Genomic DNA, 21,274 nt, shown 5'->3' on the forward strand with positions numbered 1-21,274 from the left:
ACATGCAATTGAGGAAATGGTTTGCTCGAAGCTTTCAACACATACATCCACGTTGGGAAACCCTGTAAAATTGTTCATCGATCAACTAACAGGCTAGTTATGAAAGGGTTTTGGCAAGTACTCGGAAAATGTAACTTACAAAGATTGGTTGGTCCAGTTTTGTTTCATGTGAAGCGAGAACAGAGAACACATTGCTGTAGTTAAACTATGACGGGACAAGATTCGTCAAACGTAACAATGCATAATGAAGTTGAGAAAGTACGAGGATAACGATCTGATCAGTAAAAGTGAGTACAGCAACAGGCTGTAGCTGTCCTTTGAAAACGAGATTGTTGTGTACTTCATTAGTCTAGTATCTCTTTTAGAGCTAAATACGTTTTGTTTGTGAATGTGTTGTATGCGTGTTTTTTTGTTTCGTTTAGTTATAATTTCTAATCAATTTGTTTGTTTCAATTTGTTCTCTTTTATTTCTTCCAACAAGACTATCTAGTGGGGGATTTTTCTATTTACGTTTTCTTTTCCATTTGTTGTTGATAAACTCTTTCATACCCATGTTTGTTATCATGTTTCGTTTGGCTGTTCATTTGTTTCAATTTGTTTCTCTTCTTTACTGGTCTTTTCAGTTAGTTTAATTTTAACTAACAATAAAACTAGTGATTTTGGATCGTTTCTTCGTTTGTAATGTGTATGTGTGTGTTTTCGCATTGTGAATGTTTTTTGTTATCTCTTTTTATACGATTTTTTGTTCAATTCGCTTATTTATAAGTTTGCTGTTTTTCGGGTTTTTTCTTTGACTATATGGCTTTTGGGGAGGGAGCGTAAAGCAAAATGAGCTCTAGTGAGATGCATTGGTTGATTAACGGCTTTCTGTCTGAGGTGTACGTATGAGAGTCTGTGTGTTTCTTATGCGAAGAAATTTCGTTAATATTCTATAAAAATATACGTATAAAACACTCATTATCCAAAGTTGGCTGGTGATCCAAATGGCGTCCATTTTGGCTTTTCGTGTTACAGTAGGTCTCGGGAAGCGTGTTTCAATGTATAGTTCTGCTGGTTCATAGTCCGTTGTTTTTCGATACACTGGAGCGAGTGCGTATGTGTTTTTTACCGACGTTTTTAGCTGGAAGATTTTATTAACTGGCACCAAAGGCTAATAATTTGTCGGCTTTTATACGTCGTTGTACTGCTTTGAAGTTACTTTTTGCCGGTGCAGTTCTAACTGCACCTTTACACATTAATCTGAAACGCTTCCCGTTGCAGTTTCTGATTGGCACGTGGTCGGGGCGAATGGTTGCTCGACTTTTTGCCCACGACGTTGCTTCCGATCTCCGTGGCACTGCCCAAACTTGATGGATTTACGGACGATACGGCCAGCGTTGCATCCCGGCCGAGCAGATCCGAAAAGCGGGCCGGCGGTGTTATGTGATCGGAATAGTTAGGATAGTTCGATATACTGTTTTGAAAAGGGGGAAATGGATAGAATATTAGTAACAATGATGGCAAAAAAAAGGAAAAAAGTCAGAACGGTGGCTGAAAAGTCCTCCGAACGTAACTACTTACCTGAAAGTAGTTTCTTCGTTGTGGCTAGAGTACCCGCTAGAGCTACGCACGTGCCGCTTCGGTAGGTTTTGCGACTGTGCTTTGGCAGACTTTCTCGGTGGATAGGGTGGTTTGGATTTTCTCGATATGCTCGAGGGAGAGTTTTCGGAAGACGAAGACGTTTCGTCTTGCGTGTCTGTGCAGGATAGATTAGTTTGAAAACGAAAACGAAACGAAAGGATGGAAAACATAAGAGATAAAACATAGTGAGTAAGAAAAAAATGCAAAATAGTGAAGAAAAACAATTAGACATAAATATAACAGATTGAAGAGGAAATAATGATACGAAAAAATTGAAATAATGAGCAAATTTTGAATAAAAATGTTAGAAAAATCAAAAAAGGTTTAGAAAAGAGAAGACAAATTGAAATTGAATGATGAAAGAGATAATGAAAACCAAGTAGGAGGAAGAGAAAGAGAGAGAAAGAGAGAGAGAGAGCGTGTTGGTGTGAGTGATAAAGCAAAAATGAAGCATTTGCGCGGTGTATATTATTTATGTACTCTTTTTTTAATTAGCAGAAAGCTATTTAACAAAAAAAGTAATTAAGGAAAATTTATTTGTTTGCATGACTGGGCGCATCCTTTACAATGCGTCACGCTCAACAACGATTGAAAATACAACACGATTTTCGCACAGATTGCCAATGTTACGGAGCATCGGAGCTGTAAGTTAAAATACGCGTAAACAATTTTGGAACCGGAAGTGGTCAGGGAAAAAAAATGCGAAAATCAAATAGCTTTTGTACAAACTTAACCAAACAAAATGAAAGCAAAAAAGCTTTTTTTTTTGGGTTTCAATGAAAGTTGCCCTGTATTGCATACGTACCACGATGGTGACGGTAGTTGGACTGGTTGGAGCGCGAGGCAATATCGTTGTCAGATTCGGAACCGAGTGTATCATATTCTGTAATCGGTATATGAAGTGTTAGTATCTTCCTAACTTCGGAATCTGTGGATCCGGGATTGTCTGATTCTATAAATTGATTTATATCTAGAAATGGTCGGCTTTATGGAGCAAGACAGCGAGCAAAACATCGAATCGGTTAGTCGGTGCGAGCGTACTCACCTATTGGTTCCGAGGTGGCCGGATCTCGGAGCCGAGATCCGCCCTTTCTGCGTACTTTCGTGTACTCGGGCTCTTTGTTCTATTTGGAGTTTGGGTTTAGTTTTGTGGGTTTGTTTGTTTTGGCGCATAAAATAATTCGATGTTGTGTGAGTTTCGTATTTTTTTGGAGTGCGATTAGTTCGATTTCCGATTGGTTCGATTTCAGTTCATCCAACGGGGAAGACAGCAACAGGCAGGATATATTTTGTGTAAAAACGGGAAGAGACGTATCGTTAAGAAGATGGGAACGAAACACCAGGTACGACGACACACACACACACACACAGAGCACCATCACCACCATCAGGAGATTATGTTATTTTGTTTTTCCAAAGACCGATCAAGTGATCGAGGGAAATATTGCGAGGGGTTGATTTGATTTGGATGGGCAGAGGTTTTTCGTGTTAAATTTTTGATTGTTTCATATCGTACGAACAGCCACAGAGAAAAAAGAGAGAAAGAGAAAGAAAGAGAAGAGAAGAGATAGAAAGAAAGAGAAAAAAGAAAGAAAAAACACCATTTGGGACATTTGATTTTCTCGGTATATAGGGTTCGGCGTGCTCGTCTCGCCCGTGGTATATGTTGGTGAGCGGTTTGTTTTGGTTGTGTGAGTTTATTGTGTGAGAGCAGTTCGAGATACTATTTAGCTAGGCTAGCAGTAGGCTTGTTGAGTTAGTGCGATAGTTAGCATCGCAAAACGCTCAGATGATCGTGAGATGTGATCGTAACGAAAGCATTAAACTCTAGTGCCAATTGATGAAGGGATGCGATACGATCGATATGGCATGAATCAAAACAAGTATGAGATGGGATCGAGACGGAGAGCTTGAAGAGCTTAAGAAAGAGATTAAGAAAGAGATTCTTATTGATGCCGGTAATTGGCAATGAAGTAGCTTAGCATTCTTGCTAGAGAAAGAATTAAGAATTGATAGCTCTGGACATTGGAAGAGAGACTCAGAAAAAGGTTGTAAAAAGACAACGAGCAACGAACGGAGAATGAACCAACGACGATGGATGAAGTCGACGATCATGAGATGAAGAGATGTGCGTACACTATTAACGAACACAATGGCTTCCCTTTCTAGAAAATAGAATGAACACAGAGAGATGAATATGAGCGCGCAACGGAAGCAGTAGGAAGTATTAACACATTGGATGATGGATGGCAGGATAATTGGCAGGAAATGGATGGAGGTGAGAGGCATACAAGAACAAAAACAAATGGCATCGATGGATCGATCGGTTAGTATGTGCGCTCGAATAGTCGTTTGATATGATACCGATACAAACAGAAAGTATGGCATGTTTAGAAGAACAAACGAGATGGCATAGAAATTAAACTTACATGATAGCTTTCGGTTTTAACATCATGATACACAAATGATCCTCTTACCGAGTGATATGGTCCACTGTAGACATTTCCACTGTATGAACTTTCGCTGTACGTTTGCTTGTTCAGCTGAAAGGTTGCATACGGGCAAATGTCTTCAATATACTCTGCAAAATTGGAGAAGAAACATGGTACAGAGTACTGTTTTAGATGAAGCAAAAACTGTGATCAGAGGGTGAATGACACCGTAAGGGATGTGTTTGGAAAAGGGCACAAAGCAGACAAACGATTACCATTTCCCTCGGCTTTATAGCTGCCCGAGTCAACGGAGTTACTGTTACGGCTTGCTTGTTGGGCCCTCACCGCCAGATACTGCTGGTCCCGGTTGTGCTTATTCTGGATGTTCGCGATCGATGGAGATTCCGACATTGAGGTTGATGGAATACGGTTCTGGTTGTTGAGCTCTGGGGAGGTAAGAATTATGGAAATGATAGTAGTCATATGAACACTCCAAAATCTACCCTTCTGTATTACTTCTCTTCCGTATCAGGAGTGCCGCAGCTACGAGGGCAAACAGTATCAAAATCGATAGGCATAGTGGTAGGATGACCTTAAAGTTGGCATAGAACGGATTCTCACCCATGTGCGGGGAGACTGGATTGGTTATGTCAGGATACACCATCACTAGAAATAATCGATGTAGAATTAGAATCTGCTAAGAACCTCGTCCATTCCAAGAATTGGAGAACTTTATCCTTACCACCCTGTGCGGTGAGCGTGGTGTAGTTGTAAACAGCCATCGTTGCCCCAGCATTATTGTAGGCCGTAACACGTAGCTGATACTTTGTCGCTGGTTGCAGATCCGTTACAGTAAATATGCGCTCGGTAGCTTCCACATGGCTAGCGATCATATTCCACTGCGCCCGCCCATACAAACGGTTCTCGATTGAAAAGTGCAGTATGCCGCATCCGCCATCACCCCACGAATCAAGCCAACAGGTCACACTGGTCGAATTGTTGGTGATCATTTGCGAATGTTTCGGCTGTACGGGTGGCAATCCCTTTGTGTGCGAATGAACGATATCACACGGCAGTCCAGTGCCGATCTTGTTGTAGGCCGTGATGTATAGCTGATAGCGTGTACCACACCAAAGATTCACCAACAAATGTGTGTTGGTTTTGGAATCGATCTGTAACTCTTCCCAGTCACCGTTCTCACGCTTGTAGTTAATGACGTACCCAAGCACCGGTGATCCTCCGTTCCGATTATCCGTCCACTCAAGCAACAGGCTATCGGTGTACGTGTTGACGATCGTTAGGGTAGGAGGATCTGGTGGCACTCGGATCCGAATGCGATACACAATCTCATCCCGGCCCCAGGTGTTTTCCACACTGCAAGTATAATTTCCCGCATCCGAATGCTGACAGTCCTTGATGTAGAGCGTTCCATTCTTTGCGATCAGTTTGCGAGTTCCGGTGTCCATCGGTTGATCATCCTGTCGCCAGATGGTAACCGGTGCTGGAACACCAACCTTCCGACAGGGTAGAATCAACGTTTCCTTCCAAGGTGTTACAATCTCCTGGCTGAAGGAAACTATCCTTGCGGGTACCTTGTTGTTAGGCGGTACGGTGATTACTTCAGACTTTTCACCTTCACCGACTTTCGTAGAAGCTGTGAGCCAAAACTGATAGGTGGCGTGTTCCTGCAGCCGAACCGTTTCGTGGCTTTCGGCGTACGGGACGAGTGAGCGTTTGTGAGTGCCTTCGTCACGGCCCCCATCGACCAGAGACATGTAGAAGGTGTAGCCGGTGATGAGACCATTCCGATGGGCAGGTGGCAACCAGGAGATAATGATCTTGGTGCTCGACGATGGGACCGCTTTCAGTGCACTCGGAGCACTTGGCACTGGAAGTGATATAGTCAAATATTAAATAGGGAATTTAATTCTATATCGCTTGTCCACTTACCATCCTCCTGAGTGATACAGTGGAACGGATTCGTTCGCACACCGTCTCCAACTTTCGTGAATGCTAACACCCAGAACGTGTAGTTGGTGAACTTTTTCAAATTCTCCAACGTAAGGTACTGATTGTTGGTTTTCGATGTGTACGGTTCTTTCTCTGTAAGATAGAAAGCTGTGATTACTACGAGCTGATATACCTTGCTTAGTCGGTCACACACCGTAAAGATCATCCATCTCAATGTAGGACACTTTATAACCCCGAATCTTTCCGTTCTGTCCATCAACCGGCGGTGGAGACCAGGTGATGTAGATCGAGGTCGAACTAAGCACATCACACTTTGGACTGTCCGGCGCACTGGAAGGTACATCCTCCAATGTTCCGAGCGAGATCTCCTTGCTCGGAGGTCCGCTACCCTGGCTAGTGTACGCCTGCACTACTATATTGTACGTGGTACACTTGTTAAGGTTCTGAAGCGTTGTCTCACCACCAAAATGACTCCGCACCTCAACCGTCTTAAAATTAAATCCTTGAGTCGGATTTATCTCACGATCGTTCGGATTAGCTGCCACCTGATACCCGACGTAGTAACCCAACAGGTTCCCATTCCACTGATCCCGATCGGGTGCTTCCCAGGAGAGAAAGATTTCGGTGGAACTCTTCGGTTCACCCTTGATGTTAAGCGGTGGCCCCGAAGGTACTTCTTCTAGCGTTGTAACCTGAATCACTTCCGAGTACTCCGAAGCGCCAAGTTTATTTTCGGCCGAAATGCGCAGATGGTACGCTTTAGCGGGTTTAAGGTTTTGCAGCGTGATCACGGTTTGTGTACCGGCGACGGTGATGTGTTCGGCCGATTGCCACGGTTCCGTTACCAGCTTGTACTCCACGTTGTACTTCTCGATAGGACTGTTACCAGCGAACGGTTGACTCCAGGATAGTTGTAGTGTGCGTGATTGTTGCGAGTTGATGCGAAGGTTCTTGGGTGCTTCAGGCACTTCCTGGATAACCAGGTGGATCGACATTTCATCTTGACCGAAAGCGTTCGACGCTTGGCATATGTAGACGCCGGTATCTTGCCGATAGGTGTGAGAGATACCGAGCTCCGACACCATCCCATCGTCCAGCACTTGCTCCCGGATGTTGTACCGATTGTCGAGCGATTCATCTAGCTGCTGCTGGGAGCTTTGCATCTTCCACTTGATGTCGATCGGGTTGTCACCCTGCACATTGCACTGGATGTGGATCTGTTTATTGCGCGGTGAGGTGATTTGCTTGTTTTTGGTGGTAAAATGAGCAGGCACTGCAAGGTAATTAGACATTCGAGGTTAAGAATCTAAAATAGTAACCAAATACATATAAAGGAATAGCAATTTCTACCTACCATTAACTTTAAGGAAAATAACCTTACTAACACCGGTCCCGATAGAATTTTTCGCCTCACACAAAAAGTGACCCTGCGAATCTTTGGCTATTTTACGAAACTGTAACGTCCCGTTCGTATGCAACGATACGTTCGGCTCATACAGGAAATCCTTATACTCGCCCGGCGTATTTCCGATTGCTTTTTTCCACGTTACGGTCGGCTGTGGATGTCCACCAGCTTGGCAATGGAGCGCCACATCTTGTCCCGCTTGGGCACTCGAATCCTTAGGCTCAAGAATCCACTTGGGAGGAACATTAACCGTAAGTGGCACAGTGAAACTCTCACTGCCAGCAACATTACTCGCGATGCACGTATAGTTCCCCGAGTACTCCGACGTAATGTGTTCGATAACCAAACTCGTACTATACTCATCTAACCGTCGGATCACCTCATTCCCGGTACCGAGTACCGGTTTCCCGTTCCGTTCCCAGCGAAAGTTAACCGGCAGGTCACCCTCCAATATTTGGCAAGAGATAGCGGCACGCATACCCTCACGCAGCATGTTTGTCATTGCCTGTATAGGCATAATCTTCGGTGGTACGATCACCTGTATCTCGACATTTCGCCGTGCCGTTTGTTTCTGCTTATTCTGGGCCATGCAGGTGTAGGTGCCGGCATCTTCTGCTAGCTGAAGCTGCTCAATGATTAACGTACCGTTGTTGTAGGCTCGTTGGCGTCGGTTTATTGGAAGCGTTTGACCGTCTCGCTCCCAGTGGATCTTATCGATTGGGTAACCGGCGACCGGGCACTTGATGATGAGATCGTGTCCCGAGACGCCAGTTATTTTTGGCATCTCGCGTATATATGGAAGCCCATAGATGTTCACTTTGGCACTGTGTGACACTCTGTTTTTACGGGAGAAAAGCACAAAATGGGGAGAAAAATTGTTAGAAAATGTTACGATTCTGTGTGATTAGTCTGATGCATCGAATATCTCCGGGGAAGAACCCTACCGAACCCAAAAACCCCGACCAGTCCCGATCACCCCGGCTGGCATAGATTGTGTAATGCATTTTTCATCATCTTCCATCCATATGGTGTGGAATTCCTTCGGGGAGTTTTGCAAACATTTGCCCACTTCCATCCACCACCCTATCTATCACAGACTGTTAGAACGGTCGGGACAAAAACCCCTTGTCAGCTACTTACTTTCCTATGCTGTTCTGTGCCACGCACGTATATTCGCCACCGTCCTCCTCCTTCACGTTCGAAACGTTCACGTGACTGATGACATCGTCGTGGATGGTGACGTACTGACCGACTACAAACCGTGGACTATCGGGAATCTGTGTGAAAGTGGTAGAAGCATGCGGTACGCGTGTTACGAGATTTTTTTTCCTACTCATTATGCCTTCACCAACATGTTTCGGTTTGTTTCTTTACAAACTCGATTTATATCCCACGCATATAACGGATTCGCACACGGTGGGCATCAAAGTGGGCAATCCGATGCTTCCACTACTTACCGGAAATCCATCTAGCTTCCAAGTGAACTGAGGTGGCGGGTTGCCGGTACCCACGCACTTGAGCGATACGGTCGGTCCCGGTTGTAGCGTTTGTTCCGAGAACCAGTAAAGTAGCTCGGGAGTTGCATCTGGGAAAGAGGGAAGAGTGTGCACGACGTTAAGTACTTACTCGAGGGGATGACGCTTTTCCCTGGGCACAAATGATCAAACGAGGGGCATTTTTTATGGTGTACTTGCTTCTTTTTCTGTTCTAACGCTGGCGCATTTAAGGTGCAAAATGGAGGAAGCGAAGTGAATGGGAAACGGGGCAAGCAAAGGGGAAATAATGTTCCCTGTCCTAATTATGGACGCTGGATGATGAATATTCTTTCGGGAATACATGTGCAATATGGGGGATTTTTTTTTGCCTGCTCTTTTTTACTTCCTTCCTGTAGATGATGGGGTTGCATCATGAGCTTGATGCAAATTCACTTTGAAATTGACACAGTTTTCAGATGAATCTTAAGATAAAAGTGTGGCGTTTTTTAGGTGTAATGCGAAAGTATGATGAGCTTCATTTTTTATTTTTTATTGTTTTTCTTTAACTGTGCTTCCATTGCTTTTATTGAAGATTCAACGTAAATTCGTATCATCGTATCATTGTAAATCACACCACCATAATGACACAGCATTGGTAGAAATTTATTTCAATCAATATTATTTCAAGTTGTGTGACTTTTTAGTAGTATATCTAATAAAGTATTTGTAGTAAAAATAGTAAAATAATGAAATGTATTGTCCCGGTGACCATACCCATAAAATCCCGGGGTTTCAAATTCAATCAGATCATGAAAGCCAAATATCGGTAAGCTGAGACCTTTCAAAGTTGTAGTGCCAAAAAAAAGTATTGTTTGCTACTCTTTCTGGATTTGTTGGAAATCTGAATAGGCCAGTTTGAATGCCTTCGAATATGAGGCAAAAGCTCCTCCGTGAAAGAGTTCTCATGAGTTCTCCTGAAAGTTCTAATTGATCTCTTGGGACGGTGTGATCGATCAAAAGACAACTTATTTGTTTGCTAGCTTCTTGCAGGCAATAGTTTCCGTCATGTAATCCACACTCGATATGATACTGATATCAGCATTTCTTGGACCATGAAAACAGGCCTCTTTAAAGCGAGCAAAACGAGTTTCGTTATTAAATGACTACCCAAGCGATTCACGCAACAGAACCGCACACAGCCCACGATGGACAACCTGAGGTAAAGCGTCTTTTTTTAAGGTTCTCTCCTCATAAAAAAATAGCTACGAATACGGAAGGCTGTCAAAGTCAAGTTCCTTTTTTGTAATTTTAAATATAATCTTTTGTTTATTTTATTTTATTCACTTACCCCCAAGCTGCAGCTCCGCCGTTGACTGTATCTGCTCCCATTCGTTCGCCACAAAGCACTGGTACATGCCCTGATCCTCTTTCTGTACACTCTTGATCACTATCCGCGGCACATCGGTATAAATCTCGATCCGGCTGTCTCGCACGATCGGTTTCCCATTATGCATCCACAGCACCTCATGTGCCGGAAAGCCCGATATAATACACTGAAACTGCGCATCCTTACCAACGTCCACCGTCTGCACCTGCGGCTGCAGGTGTGCCGTTAGCGGTGCCGTCACCGTCAAGGACACCTGTATCGTTTCCTCCCCGGCAGTATTATTCACCCAGCACAGATACTTCCCACTGTCCTCGAGCCGTGCCTTTGCGATCTTGAGCAAACCGGCCGACACGATGCTGATGCGTTCGTTCAGCTGCAGCGGCATGATCTGGTCCTTTACCTCCTTGAACCACCGGTAGGTGGGCACCGGGTGGCCCTGGGCGACGCAGGGCAGTGTGACGGGTGCGTTCACTACCACGTGCTTGAGTGAGTGTTTTTCCACGTTAATTCTAGGTTGTACTAGTCCTTTCGGTTCGGTCACTATCACTCGACCTGGATATGTTGATATTTGTATTTCACCTTGTAGGAAGAAAAGGGAGAAGGAAAAAAAAAGGATATTATAACAGGTTGGCTCATAAGTCCCCGGTCTAACAAAGAAAAACATATTTTTTTGTCAAAATTCGTTTTTATTATTCAACATAGTTCCCTTCAAGAGCGATACAACGATTATAACGACCTTCCAATTTTTTGATACCATTTTGGTAGTACTCCTTCGGTTTTGCCTCAAAATAGGCCTCAGTTTCGGCGACCACCTCTTCATTGCAGCCAATTTTTTTCCCTGCGAACATCCTTTTGAGGTCTGAGAACAAGAAAAAGTCGCTGGGGGCCAGATCTGGAGAATACGGTGGGTGGGGAAGCAATTCGAAGCCCAATTCATGAATTTTTGCCATCGTTCTCAATGACTTGTGGCACGGTGCGTTGTCTTGGTGGAACAACACTTTTTTCTTCTTCGTTCTTTTTTCGTTCGTCAAGCAACTAAAAGTTGGTTGACAAAAGACGCTCTGTCTCACAAACTAATTGACATACAGATGTCAAATTTTGACACGAATCATTTGAAGGTTGGTGCTATATAAAAATAATATGCATTTAATACAAGCGGTGCATTCTATGTGTCAGACTGGAGACTTATCAGCCAACCTGTTACGGAGAGCAATGGAAATCGCAGCTGTATATTATGCGGCCGTGCTTTTAATCGCCTTTGAACTTTAGGTCCTTTTGAGCGAACCCACAAAAGACAAAAAAATTTGCTTCAAACGTTTAATTTAAAATAAAGATACATTTTACCACACGAGCAAACATTCTCAAATCACCAGCGTAACGTGTAAGCTTTCCATCCGGGTTTGCTTTACAAAAATTAATGCGCACGTGCACTCACTCACACACACACATAACAACAACACTTAACTGCTTTGAAAAACTACACGAGTCCGGGGTTTGAGTAGGTAACAGCTTCTTGTAATGCAATTTCAGCGCATTGTTATGCATGGTGCTACGAGCTTTTACTGCTTGTAACTGGTGCATATTTGCACCGCACACGTACACGTCCATCTGGCGAACCGTGAAAATGAAATTCCATTTACCCACTCGGGGATGCTGGGAACGATTGCTTTGGTAGCTTTTAAGCAACAATTCAGCCACTTGGCCAAAAACATTCTTTCTCGAAAAACGTGCAGCCGGGTGGAGGGTAAAGGGAGTCGCGATGCATGAAGGAAATATCCCTTAAACACCAGCATACCATTGCACACCTCGTACACATCGTGCACCGACACGATCGATCCCGCATCTCCACAGGGAGCGGTAGTAAAAGGGGTAGATCTTGAAGGATTTTCGATTGCTCGCCACGCTCACTACAAAGCGTGGAAACTCACCGCGAGATTCAGATAGTTGTGTGTGTGTGTGTGTGTGTTTGTTTTTTATCATTATTTTTTACAATTTATCGTCCCGGTGTGCTCCGTATTGTTCTAGCGAGCTTTTGCTTTCCACAATTCCGTTCACACATTCTTTCTTTCGTGCACCGCGTTCAAGTATGCGCATTGTTCTGTTTGGTTAGCTTTCGGAGGTGGACCACTGGGCAACAACCATCACTACCACCACCATCAATCGCCGGGCACCAGCATAGCCTTTCCTCGTTCCTTTTGCTGCCTTTTCGCAGATCGATTTCTGCTTCGCTTGCGGCGGTAATTACTGTCGCTCGGTAATGGACGCTACGTGACTGCAATGCTCGAATGGAACGCTCGCGCACACACACTCGGCAAAGCTTATGCATATCAAACAGCAACGGTAACCGGGCCAACCGTGCTGTGGCGCAACGGCAGGACAAAAGGCTTTTCTTGCTTTCGCCTCGAACGAAATACGATATTTTTATACTGCGTGGTGGAATGGAATATGGTGCCTGGTCCGGTTCGTGGAAAAACCCTGGCATGGGGAAAAATGTACACACATACACACTATTTTGTAAGCTGTTGTAATGCGGTGTGGGTTGGAGAATGTATGGTTCCAGCGAAAAATACCTTCGGACATGCATGCATATCTTGCAATTAACGAATGGTGCAAAATGGGTGAAAATAGATGTTGGATGTTCTTGGCAGTGTGCGAGAACAATGCAAATTTTGAAGTAGGGACAATGACATAAGATATCGTTTCGTGATTCGTTACACACCAATTATGAGATGCAATCGGGTACAAACCAACGTTTTATTTCTTAATTTGTGATGGGAGGATTGACAGAGGATTGAAATATTAGCTAGAGGGTGTCCAGGGAATTGCTCCGGTAAGCGAAAACAACTTTTGTGAATTTAACATTCTATAGAAGCTGTTTTCGGCGATCGCCGGGGCAAGTAGCAGCGCTGGTCTTCAGACGGAAGGGACGGGGAGCGGTAACTACGAGAAATTAACAATTCTAGTTTGCCAATCGATAAGTTAATCGTTAAGAAGCCAAAAAGAAGACACATTAGCCAAGAAGAAGAAGTAGACGGTAAAGTTCATGAGAAAAGTCTTTTCCGTTAGAATTGTAGAACAGCTTTTTTCATTTAAGCATATATTTGAAAAAAAAAAACATTTATTGCCGAAAATAATAATTTTATCCATTCTGACTGATTATTCTGCCAATTATTTACTCGATTTCTGGAAAACCATAGACACAAAACTGTTGATTGATTATTATGTTTGATTGGTCGGACCTGTTTTACTTGTCCACAAGGAATCAAAATGTTGGTGCAATAGACCTCAAAGAAAATTTTGAGTTCTGCAAATCACTCCAACAACAGCGAGTAGGGTGCGGTAGTGTTTAACGGGTTCAGTATTCAGTCTCTTTTATTTGCCTCAAATTTACCAAAATAATAACAATAGCCCATCAGCAACAACACCACCACTAAACTCAAATATTTTTTACCGAACATGTCCGGGATAAGGCGACAAAAAGATGGAGGAAATGCCATGAGATTAATGTAAAATATCAGCGTGTTATAAGTGCCGAAAGGTGCATGGTGCTGTGCTGTAATATTTAAAACTAAATAAAATAACCAGATAAAGAAGTCAGCATATGAAAATTGTGCTCATTTAGGAGCGTTTGCTTTGTGGAGACATGGCAGACAATTATCGTTTTCTTAAAATTAAATCTTCGAGTCAGAAAGTACGAATTTGAAATAGCAGAGTGTGTTCCTCCATTCTTCGAATGGTGGTTGGATATACCCAGTAAATCGCTTACCTGTTAGTCTATTTACAGTTCTGCATGAGTACGTTTTGTACGCATCGCTCGCACCGGCATTGTTGATGTACAGATCGCCATTCGACAGGACGATGTACTTGCCACCGATGTCCGTGTTCGGGTAGAGATGGACGCCCGAGTCCTGTACCCAGGCCGTTACCACCACAAAGTCCTGTATGTAGCTTGGCACCTGCAATTGAAAAGGAAATATGAAAAGATTGATAAAATACGTATCCCTTGTTGATGGTTCTGTGCAACAATCTTCAACACGTTCTTCCATCTTATCGCAAGTACAATTTCATGGACGAATTAATAATATTTAAATAGCTGCTTCGCTGCGTTCGGTAGAACGCAACGTGCCCAATTACGTTGCGGTACGTCAAGCAATTTCTACACACCGCAAATAACATTTAATTACTCAAAATTGCTGTGCGTGCGTGCATACCATTCGGAGACATGAAATATTTTCCTCGCGAGACATTTATCCGCTGCATACCGGTTCTTGTAAAGCCCACAGAAGCAGCACCCCGGCAGAAGCAGCACTAAATCTTAATCGTGATCGAAATTCCAGTACATTCTAAACGGAAACGAAAACACAATGATGAGTATGAAAACTAAGCTTTCCTGTCGCTGACAAAACAATCACGAATGGTAACTAACCACACCATCTCATCCCACAGCGTGTGGGACAAGCTTCTGCATGGTGGGTGGGTGTGTACGCTTAAGAGAATACGTGTGTGGGTAACCGGTGTGGTATGTGGATTGTTTTTCCGAGAAAACTTTCATCAAACAAACACGTGTCACTGAAACTGTTGCGCGTAATGGGTGTTTAAGGTGGGCGAAGAAGCAAGTAGGAATTTCGTACTGAAAGTTGCGGTTGTTTGGTGTAAAATGGGTGTGTGAAGTGTAAATCCCTTCGGGTGCTAACAATTGTATTGACACACGAGGGAATTTGTAGTAGTTGTTTAAAACAAACCTGGTATTGATGGACATGAACGTTTTAAACAATTATGGCGAATATAGCATTCAAAGAATTTCTGAATTATGCCCTCTTGAAACTACTACGCTTTACAGATACAAGATACAGATAGATATATATAAGATAAGGTAGATAGGTAGATAAGTATAAGCCCGGTATAAGAGAGCCTGTTTTGTTTTATGTCATCAAAGACCTAGGTGTTTGATTCTACTCTGGTCTTACTTTTTTGCACCATATCGTTGCTGTTCTAGGCAGTGCCTGAAAGATGCTTGGTTTGTTAAAATCACGCACCCTCGATTTCTCTGCATTTCTCTGCCCGCGAAGTCTGCAGGTTCTGTTCTGCTAGTTCATCAGATCATTGACGGAGTACTGCTTTGATTATTACACATCAACCTCCTTCAGCTCCCACATAAATAATACTCTGTTAGCTTAGCTATTAGACTAGGATAATTAGTTACTATCCCAAAAATTGAGGGCAGCTAGTCAAATAATATGTGCAGTCAGTCCCAACTTGAACGAAAAATCTTGTAAATATTTTCAATGTCAGCAATACGCTAGACCGCAGAATATAAATAAAAATGTCACGTATATTTCAAATAAAAATGTCACGTACTTCAAGCATTTGAACACGCTTTGAGAATAATATGTTCTTTGGCATACGCAATTACAAACGATTAGCAATATTTCTCAATCCATAAATCATCTAAAACCAACAACCTTTACTGTACAAAATTTTTAGACATTTAAGGGTTGGCTCATCATCACCGTTTATCTGTTTTCTGACAGTTTTCTTCAGGCAATTTGAAGTACAAACTTTCGTTTTTCCCATTCGCGAGGAAATCAAACTCCAGCCAGATATATTTTCCCAACAACATCCAACCCATTCGACAAGTGTTTGAGTAGGTGTGTCTGTGTATGTTTCCAACCACTATCCGTTTTTACTCAATCGAAGGACCCCCCTTTTTCCCAATAATCCCCTACAACGGCAACGAGTGTTGAAAAACCTTTTAATTGCACTAATTGTGTTTCGCGTGTAGTGCGAAGTAGCGAGAACCGAGTGGAAACGGTATGGAAGAGGGTTTCCTGCCATCTTGATGGGTTTTGCGGTCATCTTGAAAATGCTTCCGGCCAACACCGTTGACAGTTGCAGCAGCTGCAGTACTCAGTATCGGGAATCGATGCATCCCAACGAACGAACGTGTGTCGTTAAATGTCTAATGCCATGTTGTTTGCTCGTCGTGGTTGTAACGTGCGCGGTATCTGGTGGCGTATATGTTGGAGCGCTTTGCAGCGCTGGTGGAAATTTAATTATGAAGCAATTTTGCGGTTAACACACCACTTTTTGCTGCTAATGGGGATGTCGTGATGAGTGGTGATAAAAATGGTCATCGTTCGATTTGGTCGGTGAATGGTCGGATGCGAGCATGTGTTGTACGTTAAAGTTGTTTTCCACACTTGAGATAAAAATTTGATAATTACGGTTTTTTTATAACAGTTGAATTTTTAAAAAAATATTTTACAATTGACACCAATCTGACAACACTGCAAATAGTTTATGTTTACCTGTGTTGTTAAATAGACAGGGAATAATTTTGCTTGCACATCCGAAACGTACTCAATACCCTACTCTTCCACACTAGCTTCCCACCTGCAGGATGAATGAACAACGTAAAGTAAATGGCTTGGAAACCTCATAATTCATTACAATCATCATCGGAATTTCATCATCAATCCCATCTCCGGCTAGCCGTTAATGTTTTCCAATGGTTACGCGTCCGAAATCGGTCGGTTTTCGGGCTTGTAAGGCACGGGTCCGAGCGAACTTTTGTTCTAATAGCGGAAGGAGTTTAGCGAGAAATTTAATATTCAAACCGAGTTGCTGTTAGCGACGCTTATCGGAAACACGCTGCGTCTGGGTGTGATTTGGGTGATTTTATTCCACCGAACAAAGCTATCGATTACGGTACGGTACGGTAGAAATAATAATTAGACGGGTTTCAAGAATTAGGTGGTTTGTACCCTGCTGAATTTAACGCTTCTTTGATAATTTTGCGGCGGGAAAATTAAGGATGATAATTATCGGTTCAAAAAATAAGGCCTTATCTGGGTACAACGTTCTGCGAAAAGTGATATGAAATCGGAGTAAATTCACTTTTTGCATTATATCAATAAACAACAGTCTGAAATTGATCTTGTTGAGTCTTATCAGAAGCAATTGAGGTGAAATCATGTCATAAAATTATGAAAAAAGGGTCGGAAAAAGAAATTCAAAATTTACAATTGAATATGACGGTCCAGTGCCGTATTGTCAAAGAAATTCAAAATATTCAAATAATTTTATATGATGCAACAATTTGTCTTATTTGAAGCAAAAGCATTTCCAGGTGGCTTTATAGGTCAAATAAGATTGCCAATTGAGCAATTTTTTTATTTCAAACAGTAAGTTTTCCTACATTCTTTTCAATGATTATCGTACTTGACAACATAACTGCAATTTTTGTTCATCAGCAGCCAATTACATGTAATTAAATAATAGATAAATTTACAAGAATCTGGATATAAACTCACGTGTATTGCATCACGTGTTCAACCGTCATCAAAAACGTTTGACATTAGTTATAATAGCATTCAAATTATCATAAACATAAACATCTGATTACTTTACGATCGAGCTCCCATTACTGCTCACTTACAACCTATACAAATAAAACTGCTGCTCACTCTCAAATGCTAACTCCCACTGTCAGTTCAAAAAAAAAAATGCTTGTTCTACTGTTCACAGTTTCACCAACTAACAGTTTCATTTTCTACCCATTCGCTTGCTTAAAAATTAATTAATTTACCGTCTACCCCAATCATAATGCGTACCATTTAAGCGCCATTCAATTCTTTTTTTTACCGTTTTTTGCTGGATGCTAGAAAATGGCCATCACATTCAAGTCAGGTTCATCTTTCCGAAGAAATGCAAAATTTAACGAAATGAGCCAACGTCAAACGATGCTTAGCTTCCGGGACGCGCGCGTGCTGCTCGACTCGAACCATCGGCCTGGCGCGCACGTGGACCTGAGAACCGAAGGGCCAATGTGGCTGGGAGGTTGACAGGTTTTGTGATGAAATTTATATTACCTATCCTTGAGACGTGATGAAATTATGTAAATTACAGCATTATGAAACGTGACATCCGTGCCCGTGGCAGGGGAAACGTGCGAACACGCTACAAAAGGAATGCTATCTGCCGTGTGAATGGTTCTCACCGCGAGCTCTTTCATCTCAACCCGCCCCGTAGGATAGTGAGGTTCTTTGCTGGTAGGTTGAGAAGTGCGAAGACAGTTTCCCTAAAAATGTCACTCATAAATTTCGTTTTCGTAGTTGTCATTTTTGTATGTGCGGGTGTGTGCCTTTTGCTTGTGCTGTTCTGCAGCTGCTGCCCGTGCAGATCACAAAGTGAAGTTCATGCATTGGCGGATGAAGTTTGCTGCAGCGAAAGTGCAACCTTTGGATACCATTTTTCGGTGACTATTCGGGTGATGTTTCGCTGGCTTGTCATAACAAATGTCAACCGACACCGGTCAAATGTCGAATAGCAACAAAACCGAACGGCTTGACCCGGGATGCAACCCGATGGAGTGATATGTTCAACGTTGCACTGGAACGGACGCAGCCAACAACGGTTTGCGATGAATATTTATTTCCCTTAGACATACAACGTGGTGTATGTGTGAGCTGCTGAGCAGGGGGGGGGGGGGGGGGGGGGACAGCAACATCATAAATCATCCGACACTTCGTAAGCTGTCGCACTGTCCATCTCCGACCCGGGTACAAGGGGGCCACTCGGTCCGACCCGGCTCGTTTCTAGCCAATCCAGTCAACGCCTAAATGGCCTCGACATAGTGAAAATGATGAATGGTTCTCAGTTTTCATTCAATTTCCTCACATTTTGGCATCCATCGGTGTGGGCTCGGGAGAAAAAAGGGGGAGCGTACGTTTTTACCCCCTGGGGTAGGCTTTTTGGGGACAAAGATGAGCTCAGTTTGTCTTGCGTAAAGTTAGGTAGAAAAGTAGCTAATTTTCCTTTCCCTAACAGTTTGTCCCTTTCCGGGAGGGTTTTTTTTTTTTGTTGAGGCCACTTTTTGTCTCGATATCGGGAAGAAATATTGAGAGTTGTCTCGGGATGAAACATAAATTAAGCCACTCGGACGATGAAAAATATGCTGCCGGAGGTGGTAATTTCTTGGACGTACAGTGGAGTTCAAAGTAACACACTACAATGGTGTACCATTTTTTAAAATATAACGCAAATCCATCATTAATGCATAAATTGAATAATCCTGTTATTTAGGTAGCAGAAATAACAATCAAAACGCATGATAGTTCCCACCAGAAAAGAAAAAATTCCTGTTCATTTTTCAAACATAACTATAGTAACTTGCTTCAAGTACTGGGCGGCTCCATACTTGTATTTTAATTCAACCAAAATCTAATGTTTCTTTTTTAAACACATCATACATCATCAAAGTATTGTATCACAGCTTTAGTGTTTATTAAAAACTCTTTTGTGTTACAATTGAAATGTCAATAGTCATAATGATTATTAATAATGAGCCGTAAACCTTTATATTGCTTATTTGTTTAAAGTACTAGGCGCCTCCATATTTTTAGTAAGGTCTACGTAAAATAATTAGTCTATTTAAATATAAGAATTAGGTATTTATATATACACTTTAATTAGTAAAAAAATGTTTAAAATTTTAAGCTAACATTCCACAACCCATGTACCCAAATATTTGCTTTTGCTAACGCCATTATTGAATCTTGGGCGACTCTATGATAGCATCATGGATTGAAAGATTCAAAATCAAATGTTGTTTTTTTTAAAAGCATTAGAAAGTAGCGGACTTTTAGAAAGTTTTTTTTCTAAAATTGGGACTGTCATTGCTCTTTGATGTAATATAATTTTATTTGTTTAAAAATCGAACTTTATGAGTCAAGCAACAGTAAAAAAAACTTTCCGGATTTGTGAAACGATGTCAAACATTAACTCTTATACTTCTGCTACCTCTTTGGCCATAACTGTAATGGTATGGCATTTTCAAACGTGGAATTCATCAAGGACACAGTGTCCGGTTGATGGTGAACGAAGTTTTGATTAATACCATCTAGTATCTTTATTGAGCAGCCACGTGCAGCCAAACCTTAGCAGTTCGACGAAATACTTTACTGTCTTAAGAGGTGAAAAATATTCCATCATAAATAAGACGGTTTAACGTTTGCCCGAGAGGAAGAGAAGCGATGTTAACGCTCTGAAACATTAGACGGCGAGAAAATCAGTTACTGTTGTTTGCTGCACAACGAAACTGAAATCCCCTGCTTACCGTAGTCGTGTGGCAATTATAGTTGGTGCAATATTTGTACCCTTAATAATTACCGGAAGGTAATTATTAACACAGCCCGTTTATTAAATGAATAAAATGGATATCAGCATTGCACACAAATACAAGCAAACGAAGTGGAGATTTGATATAATTTAACCTGAATGTACAAAAAGCAATTGCCACATTCGATTAAATCAAGCCTTCCACGAAGCTATCAGCGATGAAAAAAAAAGCTGAACGGGGAAATACTGAAAACGATTACCCTTGACGTGCTGATACCTTCTGGGAAGTAGGTAAATGGCCTCTCTTTTATTTGTACACCATTTTGTACGTGGAAAGGCGTTTACTTTTCATGGTAGCACCATTTCCGTTTTTAATTCGTCTATTTTTAGATGTTCCTTTTTTGTGTTAACTGACTGCACTGAAATGACAGGCAATCTGGAGACGATAAAATTTAATTTGTTGCAAAAAACGGATTTACTGTTGTGATGAAACTATACGATGCTATACGGTCACACTCACCTGACACTTCAAAACGGCCGTGTTTCCCGACATCACATACTCATCGTGCACCTGAATGTTGTACTTTTGGTTCACAACTGTAAGGAAAAGAGAGGGAAAGAACGAGAGAAAAAAATGGAATTATTAAACTAGCACGGAGCGAACGAAATGGTACGGTTAAAGTAAATTGTGGTACATTCAATAGGACAGCGTTAGCGCTAAAGAAACACATCATCAAATAAAGCATTACGTCTGCACACACAGCATTTGCCGAGCGCAGTAACAATTAACTGCTGGAAGAACATAAGCTTGAAGCACAACGTCCAACTTCCGTCACCGAGTGTACGTAACATGACAGCTTTAAGC

At 42.2% G+C, this 21,274-nt stretch overlaps 1 protein-coding gene across 7 annotated transcripts in view; it reads right to left on the reverse strand.

Moving 5' to 3' along the window:
* Window positions 1-1,227: 1,227 nt before the first annotated feature.
* LOC126561301 (cell adhesion molecule Dscam2) overlaps window positions 1,228-21,274 on the reverse strand; it is an 81,127-nt gene continuing 61,080 nt past the window's right edge. The window contains exons 5-20 of one of the 7 annotated variants that reach the window (XM_050217355.1): window positions 20,930-21,006; window positions 14,057-14,246; window positions 10,252-10,869; window positions 8,886-9,013; window positions 8,569-8,705; window positions 7,378-8,264; window positions 6,217-7,296; window positions 6,003-6,155; window positions 4,795-5,940; window positions 4,569-4,718; window positions 4,328-4,498; window positions 4,098-4,201; window positions 2,666-2,744; window positions 2,426-2,503; window positions 1,561-1,735; window positions 1,228-1,453 (exon numbers count right to left, since the gene is read on the reverse strand). In XM_050217355.1, the coding sequence (XP_050073312.1) occupies window positions 1,228-1,453; window positions 1,561-1,735; window positions 2,426-2,503; window positions 2,666-2,744; window positions 4,098-4,201; window positions 4,328-4,498; window positions 4,569-4,718; window positions 4,795-5,940; window positions 6,003-6,155; window positions 6,217-7,296; window positions 7,378-8,264; window positions 8,569-8,705; window positions 8,886-9,013; window positions 10,252-10,869; window positions 14,057-14,246; window positions 20,930-21,006 (5,399 nt within the window). Of the gene's footprint in view, window positions 1,454-1,560; window positions 1,736-2,425; window positions 2,745-4,049; window positions 4,202-4,327; window positions 4,499-4,568; window positions 4,719-4,794; window positions 5,941-6,002; window positions 6,156-6,216; window positions 7,297-7,377; window positions 8,265-8,568; window positions 8,706-8,885; window positions 9,014-10,251; window positions 10,870-14,056; window positions 14,247-20,929; window positions 21,007-21,274 lie in introns of those variants that run through there. The other 6 variants (XM_050217353.1, XM_050217352.1, XM_050217354.1 and 3 more) reach the window with 6 other exon arrangements.

The sequence above is a fragment of the Anopheles maculipalpis genome, chromosome 3RL (genome assembly GCF_943734695.1).
Source record: "Anopheles maculipalpis chromosome 3RL, idAnoMacuDA_375_x, whole genome shotgun sequence".
NCBI lineage: Eukaryota > Metazoa > Arthropoda > Insecta > Diptera > Culicidae > Anopheles > Anopheles maculipalpis.